General features: G+C 56.6%; 1 protein-coding gene and 1 long non-coding RNA gene across 7 annotated transcripts in view; one reads left to right on the top strand and one right to left on the bottom strand.

Moving 5' to 3' along the window:
• Nucleotides 1-2,321: 2,321 nt before the first annotated feature.
• Nucleotides 2,322-7,093, bottom strand: LOC139587180 (uncharacterized). Its single transcript, XR_011678274.1, has 4 exons — nucleotides 6,807-7,093; nucleotides 5,222-5,356; nucleotides 2,602-2,683; nucleotides 2,322-2,454 (listed from the first exon to the last, which is right to left on the bottom strand). It is a non-coding gene; the product is annotated as an uncharacterized lncRNA (long non-coding RNA).
• Nucleotides 7,094-7,478: 385 nt separating this feature from the next.
• Nucleotides 7,479-9,444, top strand: part of KIFC1 (kinesin family member C1) — a 28,683-nt gene continuing 26,717 nt past the window's right edge. For all 6 annotated transcript variants that reach the window (XR_011678273.1, XR_011678272.1, XM_071421153.1 and 3 more), the window contains exons 1-3: nucleotides 7,479-8,113; nucleotides 8,187-8,295; nucleotides 9,366-9,410. Coding sequence is in view for 4 of the 6 variants with exons in the window: in XM_071421153.1 (XP_071277254.1) it covers nucleotides 7,946-8,113; nucleotides 8,187-8,295; nucleotides 9,366-9,410 (322 nt within the window). In the remaining 2 variants the exon portion in view is untranslated. The remainder of the gene's footprint in view (nucleotides 8,114-8,186; nucleotides 8,296-9,365; nucleotides 9,411-9,444) is intronic.

Raw genomic sequence — 9,444 nt, 5'->3', positions numbered from 1 at the left:
CTTTCCCATTTCTCCTCCTTTTTTTCCTTTTTTCCCCATTTTTCTCCCAATTTCCCCTGGTTTTATCCCCAGTTTTCCCTTTTTACTTCCTCATCCCCCCCCCGTTTTTTCCCTATTTTTCCTCAATTTTTCTCCCCGTTTTTCCCCATTTTTTCCCTGGGTTTTTCTTCCCGTTTTTCCCATTTTTCTCCCCGTTTTTCTCCCCGTTTTTCTCCCCGTTTTTTCCCTGCACTTCCCGCACCGGACCAGGGAATTTTCGGGATTTTTCCCCCGTTTTTCTCCCCAAATTTTCCCCGATTTTCCCCCATTTTTCCCCACGTTTTTTCCCGTTTTTCCCATTTTTATCCCCATTTTTATCCCCATTTTTATCCCCCATTTTTATCCCCATTTTTATCCCCGTTTTTCCCCTTTTATCCCGATTTTATCCCATTTTATCCCCATTTTATCCCCATTTTTATCCCCGTTTTTATCCCCGTTTTTTCCCCATTTTATCCCATTTTTATCCCCATTTTAATCCCCATTTTTATCCCAATTTTTTCCCATTTTATCCCCATTTTAATCCCCATTTTATCCCCATTTTAATCCCCATTTTATTCCCATTTTTATCCCCATTTTTTCCCCTGACCGCACTTCCCACACCAGGCCAGGGAATTTTCGGCATTTTGGGAATTTCCCTTGCAGACACATTTTCCCCGTTTTTTCCCATTTTTTTCCGTTTTCTCCCCGTTTTCCCCCCATCCTTTTTCCCATTTTTCTCCCATTTTTCTCCCATCTTCCCTCACCGTTTTTCCTGGTTTCCCCCCCATTTTTCTCCCTTTTTTGCCCCTGTTTTTCTCCAGTTTTTCTCCAGTTTTCCTCCCATTTTTCCCGGATTTTTTCCCCGGTTTTCCCGTTTTTATCCCCATTTTTCCCGTTTTTTTCCCCGGTTTTTTTCCCGTTTTTTCGCTGACCGTGGCCGCACTTCCCGCACTGGAACAGGGAATTTTCGGGATTTTTTCCCCCATTTTTTCTTCCAATTTTCCTCCCTGTTTTTCCCAGCTTTTTTTCCCCTTTCCCCCGTGTTTTCCCCCATTTTTCCAGGGTTTTTTCCCCCCGTTTTTCCCGGTTTTTTTCTCCCCATTCCCCTCCGTTTTTATCCCCATTTTCCCCCCCATTTTCCCGGTTTTTTCCCGTTTTTCCCCCATTTCCCCCGGATTTTTTCCCCCCATTTCCCCCCATTTTTCCCCAGGTTTTTTCCCGTTTTATCCCCATTTTCCCCGTTTTTTTCCCCGTTTTTTTCCCCCGTTTTTTCACTGACCGTGGCCGCACTTCCCGCACCGCACCAGGGAATTTTCGGGATTTTTTCCCCCGTTTTTCCCCCATTCCCCCCGGATTTTTCCCCCCATTTCCCCCCCATTTCCCCCCAATTTTCCCCCAATTTTCCCCCCATTTTCCCCGTTTTTCACTGACCGTGGCCGCACTTCCCGCACCGCACCAGGGAATTTTCGGGATTTTTTTTCCCCCATTTTTTCCCCGTTTTTCCCCGTTTTTTTTTCCCCATTCCCCCCCATTTTCCCCCCATTTTCCCCCTGTTTTCCCCCATTTTTCCCCATTTTTTCACTGACCGTGGCCGCATTTCCCGCACCGCACCAGGGAATTTTCGGGGTTTTTTTCCCCGTTTTTCCCCGGTTTTTTTTCCCCATTTCCCCCCTATTTCCCCCCATTTTTCCCCCCATTTTTCCCCCATTTTCCCCCCAATTTTCCCCGTTTTTTCACTGACCGTGGCCGCACTTCCCGCACCGCACCAGGGAATTTTCGGGATTTTTTTCCCCCGTTTTTCCCCCATTTTCCCCCCATTTCCCCCCATTTTTCTCCCCCATTTTCCCCCATTTTTCACTGACCGTGGCCGCATTTCCCGCACCGCACCAGGGAATTTTCGGGATTTTTTTCCCCGGTTTTTTCTCCCTATTCCCCCCCATTTCCCCCCCAATTTTGCCCCCATTTTCCCCCGTTTTTCCCCATTCCCCCCGGATTTTTTCCCCCCATTTTTCCCCAATTTTTCCCCGTTTTTTCACTGACCGTGGCCGCACTTCCCGCACCGCACCAGGGAATTTTCGGGATTTTTTCCCCCGTTTTTCCCCCATTCCCCCCGGATTTTTTCCCCCCATTTTTCCCCCCATTTTTCCCCCCATTTTCCCCCAATTTTTCCCCGTTTTTCACTGACCGTGGCCGCACTTCCCGCACTGGAACAGGGAATTTTCGGGATTTTTTCCCCCGTTTTTCCCCCATTCCCCCCGGATTTTTTCCCCCCATTTTTCCCCCCATTTTCCCCCATTTTTCCCCCCATTTTCCCCCAATTTTCCCCCGTTTTTCACTGACCGTGGCCGCACTTCCCGCACCGCACCAGGGAATTCTCGGCGTTCCGGGCGCTCCCGGCGCACACGCAGCACGCGGGGTCATCCCCGGGCACGGCCGCTGGGGGGCGCCAGGAGCGCACGGAACGTTCATTACCGACAATCAGCGCTAATTAACCGCTAATTAAGCGTTCATTAACCGCTAATTACGGGTTCATTAACGCTAATGAGCCGCTAATGAAGGGGTTCACGGGGAATTGCGGCTCACCCGGGCTGATGTCTTTCCAGAGAACGAAAAATTGGGAATTGTCCTCGAATTGGATCAAACAGCCCCGGCGGGCAGCGTCCACCTGCGGGAACCCCAGCGGGGATTTGGGGGATTTTTGGGGGGAATTTGGGGATTTTGGGGGGATTTTGGGGCGATTTGGGGATATTGGGGGATTTTGGGATGGGATTTGAGGGGATTTTGGGGGGATTTTGGGGGTTTTTGGGGAGATTTGGGGAGATTTGGCCAATTTTGGGGGATTTTTGGGGAGACTTCGGGGAATTTTGGGGCGATTTGGGGTATTTTGAGGGATTTGGGATATTGGGGGATTGTGGGGATTTTGGGGGTTTTGGGGAGATTTGGGGGGATTTTTGGGATTTTGGGGGATTTGAGAGGGATTTTGGGGAGATTTGGGGGATTTGGGGAGATTTGGCCAATTTTGGGGGATTTTTGGGGCGATTTGGGGTATTTTGAGGGATTTGGGATATTGGGGGATTTGGGGGGATTTGAGGGGGATTTGGGAGATTTAGGAGGGGGTTTGGAGAGATTCAGGAGGGATTTGAGGGGATTTTTGGGGGGATTTTGGAAGGATTTGAGGGGATTTTTGGGGGATTTGGGAGGGATTTTGGGGGATTTTAGGGGATTTTGGGGGAATTTTGGGGGATTTGGGAGGGGGGTTGGGGAGATTTGGGGGATTTGGGAGGGATTTTGGGGGATTTGAGAGGGAATTTCAGGATTTTGGAGGATTTGCGAGTGGATTTTGGGGGATTTTGGGGCATTTGGGAGGGGGGTTGGCAGATTTTGGGGGGTTTGAGGAGATTTGGGGTAATTTTGGGATTTTGGGGGCATTTCAGGGGATTTGGGAGGGCATTTGGGGGGATTTTGGGGGCGTTTGGGGGGATTGAGGGGGATTTGGGGGGACTTTGAGGCGATTTGGGAGAGGATTTGGGGGATTTGGGAGGGGGTTTGGAGAGATTGGTGGATTTGGGGGATTTTGGGGGTTTTTCAAGGAATTTGGAAGGGATTTGGGGGGATTTTGGGGATTTCAGGGGATTTGGGGGGATTGAGGGGGGATTTGGAGGGGATTTGGGGGAGTTTTGGGGGATTTGGGGGATTTTAGGGGCTGGGTTTGAGCCAATTTTGGGGTGAGTTTGGGGGGTTTAGGGGAGTTTTGGGCTGGGTTTGGGGTGTTTCAGGCTGTTTTGGGCAGTTTGGGGCTGTTTCAGAGGCGGTTTTGGGCTGGTTTTGGTGTAATTTGGGGTTGGTTTTGAGCAGTTTTTGGGCTGTTTCAGGGCTGGTTTGGGGCTATTTTGGTTCCGTTTTTGGGGGTGTTTTTCTGGCTGGGTTTGGGCTGGTTTGGGGCTGGTTTGGGGCTATTTTGGGCTGGTTTGGGGCCATTTTGGGACTGGTTTGGGGCCATTTTGGGCTGGTTTGGGGCCATTTTGGGACTGGTTTGGGGCCATTTTGGGCTGGTTTGGGGCCATTTTGGGCTGGTTTGGGGCTGGTTTGGGGCCATTTTGGGCTGGTTTGGGGCCATTTTGGGGTTGCTTTGGGGCCATTTTGGGCTGTTTGGGGCTGGCTTAGGGCCATTTTGGGCTGGTTTAGGGCCATTTTGGGGTTGCTTTGGGGCCATTTTGGGCTGGTTTGGGGCTGGTTTGGGGCCATTTTGGGCTGTTTGGGGCTGGTTTGGGGCTATTTTGGGCTGGCTTGGGGCCATTTTGGGCTGGTTTAGGGCCATTTTGGGCTGGTTTGGGGCTGGTTTGGGGCCATTTTGGGTTGGTTTAGGGCCATTTTGGGGTCTGATTCGTGGCTGTTTCAGGGTCAGTTTTGGGGCTGGTTTTGGGTTGGGTTTTGGGCTGATTTAGGCCGGTTTCAGGGCTGTTTTGGGGCCAGTTTGGGGCTTTTGGGGGCTGTTTCAGGGCCATTTTTGAGGAGTTTTGGAGCTGTTTCGGGGCTGGTTTTGGGGCTGTTTCCAGGTTGGATTTTGGGGCTGTTTCAGGGTCCATTTTTGGGGCTGTTTCAGGACCATTCTGGGGCAGTTTCATGGCCATTTTTGGGGCAGTTTTGGGGCTGTTTCATGGTCATTTTGGGGCAGTTTTGGGGCAGTTTCATGGCCATTTTGGGGCAGTTTCAGGGCCATGTTTGGGGTGCTTTGAGGCTGTTTCATGGCCATTTTGGGGCTGTTTCAGGGTCCATTTTTGGGGCTGTTTCAGGCTGGTCTTGGGGCTGTTTCATGGCCATGTTTGGGGCAGTTTCATGGCCATGTTTGGGGTGCTTTGGGGCAGTTTCAGGGCCATGTTTGGGGTGCTTTGGGGCAGTTTCAGGGCCATGTTTGGGGCAGTTTTGGGGCAGTTTCAGGGCCATGTTTGGGGTGCTTTGGGGCAGTTTTAGGGCCATGTTTGGGGTGCTTTGGGGCTGTTTCAGGGTCCGTTCTGGGGCAGTTTTGGGGCAGTTTCAGGGCCATGTTTGGGGCAGTTTCATGGCCATGTTTGGGGCAGTTTTGGGGCTGTTTCAGGGCCATGTTTGGGGCAGTTTTGGGGCAGTTTCAGGGCCATGTTTGGGGCAGTTTCAGGGCCATGTTTGGGGTGCTTTGGGCCAGCTCTGGGGCATTTTGGGCTCCCACCTTCTTGACGACGCCCAGGTACAGCAGTCCGTCTGTCCAGCGCGCCAGCACGTCCTGCCCCTCCCCGATCTGGGGGGGCCTCGGGGGGCTCGGGGGCGGCGCCCCCCCCCTCGGCGGCCTCCATCACACCCGGGGCTGGGGGACACAGCGGCAATGGCACCCCAAAAACGGGCAAAGGGGGGCTTGGGGGACCCGGTTTGGGGAGGGGTCCCAGTTTGGGAGGGTCCCAGTTTGGGGAGGGCCTCAGTTTGGGGAGGGGTCCTGGTTTGGGGGGGTCCCAGTTTGGGGAGGGGTCCCAGTTTGGGGGGTCCCAGTTTGGGAGGGTCCCAGTTTAGGGAGGGGGGTCCCAATTTGGGGAGGGGTCCCAGTTTGGGGGTCCCAGTTTGGAAGGGGTCCCAGTTTGAGGATTCCCAGTTTGGGGAGAGTTCCCAGTTTGGGTGATCCCAATTTTGGGGGGGTCCCAGTTTGAGGAGGGGTCCCAGTTTGGGGGGTCCCAGTTTGGGGAGGGAGCTGAGTTTGGGGTGGTCCAGATTTGGGGGAGGGTCCCAGTTTGGGGGGGGTTTCAGTTTGGGGGAATCTCAGTTTGGGGGGGTTCCCAGTTTGAGGAGGGGTCCCAGTTTGGGGGGGGTCCCAGTTTGGGTGTCCCAGTTTGGGGTCCCAGTTTGGGGAGGGGTCCCAGTTTGGGGGTCCCAGTTTGAGGATTCCCAGTTGGGGGGGGTGTGTAGTTTTGGGGAGGGGTCCCAGTTTGGGGGTCCCAGTTTGGGGAGGGAGCTGAGTTTGGGGTGGTCCAGATTTGGGGGAGGGTCCCAGTTTGGGGGGGGTTTCAGTTTGGGGGAATCTCAGTTTGGGGGGGTTCCCAGTTTGAGGATTCCCAGTTTGGGGGGGTCTGGTTTGGGGGGGTCCCAGTTTGGGGAGGGGTCCCAGTTTAGGGGCTCCCAGTTAGGGTGGGGGTCCCAGTTTGGAGGGTCCCAGTTTGGGGGTTCCCAGTTTGGGGGGGGGTCCCAGTTAGGGTGGGGGTCCCAGTTTGGGGTGGTTCGTTTGAGGGGTCCCAGTTTGGGGGGCGCTGTCCCATTTGAAGGGTCCCATTTTGGGGTGTCCCGTGGGGGGATGGCTCCAGTTTTGGGGGTGTCCCTTATTTGGGGGGCGGGGTCCCGTGGGGGGAGGGTGTGTCCCGATTTTTGGGGTGTCCCATTCCCGGGGCGGGTCCCGTTTTTGGGGGTGTCCCCTTCCCACTGGGCTGTCCCTATTTCTGGGGGCCTGTCCCTATTTCTGGGGTGGTTCCCTATATTTTTAGGGGTGTATCCCTATTTCTGGGGATCTGTCCCTATTTTTGGGGTGCATCCCTGTTTCTTTGGGGTCTGTTCCTATTTCTGCCGTTCTGTCCCTATTTTTGGGGTGCGTCCCTGTTTCTTTGGGGTGGTTCCCTATATTTTTGGGGTCTGTCCCTGTTTCTGGGGTGCGTCCCTGTTTCTCTGGGGTGTATCCCTATATTTTGGGGTTCTGTCCCTATATTTTGGGGTCTGTCGCTATTTTTGGGGTGCGTCCCTGTTTCTCTGGGGCGGTTCCGGCGCGGGGGGGCTCTCACGCGGGCAGGGGTCCCGAGTCTCTGCTGCCGGTCCCGGGGGTTCCCGGGGGTTCCCGGGGGTTCCCGGGGGGTTCCCGGGGGGGTCCCGGGGGTGTCGGCGCCCCCGGCCCGGCCCCGGCGGCCGCTGCGGGCGCGGGCGGCGTTGGCGGCGGGGCCGTGACGCAGCAGCGGCGGCGCGGGGGGGGCCGGGGGGGGCACACGAGGGACGGCGGCACCGGGGACCCCCCCGGGACCCCCCCGGGACCCCCCCGGGGATGGGAGGGGGCGGGGCCAAGGCCGAGACCCCAAAAACGCCCCCAAAATCCGCCCCCCCCCTTCCCCCACCCCCCCCCACCCGCAGCCGGGGATGCCCCGCCGCGCTCAGGCCACGCCCATTGCGGGATGGCCACGCCCATTGCACGCAAGCCACGCCTCCTTAACGCTCCCGCAGCGGCGCTGCAGAGGGCGGGGCCACGCCCACAACGTGTGTGGCCACGCCCACTTAACAACCAAGGGCCCAGCCGCCGCAGAGGCCGCGCCCACCGGGCTGAGGCCACGCCCCCAATGCGTGGATTTGGGGATATTTGGGTGGATTTAGGGAGGCTTTGGGGTAGATTTGGGGATATTTGGGTGGATTTGGGGATATTTGGGTGGATTTGGGAACAGTTTGGATGGATTTGGGAACAGTTTGGATGGATTTGGAGATATTTTGGGTGGATTTGGGGATATTTCAGATGGATTTGGGGATATTTTGGGAGGATTTGGGGATATTATTGGTGGATTGGGGAATAGTTTGAGTGAATTTAGGGACATTTTAGATGGATTTGGGGATATTTGCGTAAATTTGGGGATGTTCGGGCTCTATGGGCGGGGCTTGACTCAGACCACGCCCCCTTCCCAACAACCAAAACAAGTCCGTGCCTTGCATGCCCACGCCCACTGTATAAACCCCGCCCTCTCTCCTCTCAGCCAATCCTCGCCCTCTCCCACCACGCAAGCCACGCCCCCTCAGCCGTTACCCCTTGGCGGGCGAACCTCCACCCTCCCTGACCCCGCCCCGCGCTCCCATTGGCTCTCCCTACTCCCACCTCGCTCTCCCATTGGTCAAACCCCACGGGGGGCGGGCCCACCCCTCCCACCTCGCCCCGCCATTGGCCGCAATGTGCGCGCGGCGGTTTGAAGGCGCGCGGGACAAGATGGCGGCGCCGCCTCAGGCCGGTCCCGCAGCGCTCCCGGGGCCGCGCCCGGGGCTCTCGCGGCTGCCGGTGGCCCGGGGCCAGGAGAAGCGGGCCCCGTCCGAGGGCCCGCCCGCCGCTCCTCCCCAGCAGGTGCGGAGGGAGCGCTCCCCGCGCGGGCTCGGCCCGGCCCTGCCCGCGCCTGACGCCGTTTGTCCCCTGACAGAAACGATCGCGGACCGGGCTCGGGCCCGGAGCTGCCAAGGCCGCGCCCAAGGCCCCGCTCAGGGCCCCGCTGCGAACGCTGGGCCCCGCCGCGGCCGCGGGGAAGAACGGTACGGGGGGAAGCGGGGCACGGAGCGGAGAGCGGGCTCCGAAAGGGGATTTGGGGGGGTCTAATGGGGTTTGGGGGCATTTAATGGGGTTTGGGGGCATTTAATGGGGGTCTGGGGCAGTTCAAGGGGATTTGGGGGCGTTTAATGGGGTTTGGGGGGGGTTTAATGGGGGTCTGGGGGCAGGTAAAGGGGATTTGGGGGCAGGTAAAGGGGATTTGGGGGGTCTAATGGGGTTTGGGGGCAGTTAAAGGGGATTTGGGAGGGTCTAATGGGATTTGGGGGCATTTAATGGGGGTGTGGGGGCAGGTAAAGGGGATTTGGGGGCATTTAATGGGGATCTGGGGCAGTTCAAGGGGATTTGGGGGCATTTAATGGGGTTTGGGGGCAGTTCAAGGGGATTTGGGGGATTTAAAGGAGGGAGTCTGGGGCAGGTAAAGGGGATTTGGGGGATTTAATGGGGTTTGGGGCAGGTAAAGGGGATTTGGGGCGATTTAATGGGGTTTGGGGGCAGGTAAAGGGGATTTGGGAGGGTTTAATGGGGGTCTAGGGCAGTTAAAGGGGATTTGGGGGCATTTAATGGGGATCTGGGGCAGTTCAAGCGGATTTGGGGGCATTTAATGGGGGTCGGGGGCATTTAATGGGGTTTGGGGGTAGGTAATGGGGATTTGGGGGGTCTAATGGGGTTTGGGGGCATTTAATGGGGTTTGGGGGCAGGTAAAGGGGATTTGGGGGCATTTAATGGGGATCTGGGGCAGTTCAAGGGGATTTGGGGGCATTTAATGGGGATTTGGGGCAGTTAAAGGGGATTTGGGGGGTTTAGAGGGGATCTGGGGGCATTTGGGGCAGTTGAAGGGGATTTAGGGGTTCTAGAGGGGTTTTGGGGGCAGTTGAAGGGGATTTGGGGCAGTTGAAGGGGCTTTGGGGACATTTGGGGGATTTCAAGGGGCTTTGGGGAGGGCTCAGTGTGGCCTGGGGGGTGTCAGGGGGTTCAAACCCCCCCCAATGTCCCCAATGTGTCCCCAATGTCCCCAATGTCCTCAATGTGTCCCCAATGTCCCCAATGTCCCCAGATGGCCCTCGGAAGGCGGCGTCAGTGGCAGCTGCTCCCAGGGCAGGTGAGACCTGAGAGCCCCCAGTGTCCCCAGGACC

Source organism: Agelaius tricolor, unplaced genomic scaffold, assembly GCF_023055355.1.
Source record: "Agelaius tricolor isolate 1412-34295 unplaced genomic scaffold, bAgeTri1.0.p SCAF_191, whole genome shotgun sequence".
NCBI classification, from domain to species: domain Eukaryota; kingdom Metazoa; phylum Chordata; class Aves; order Passeriformes; family Icteridae; genus Agelaius; species Agelaius tricolor.
Note: the sequence above shows the minus strand (reverse complement) of the source record. Positions and strands in the feature narration are given on the sequence as shown.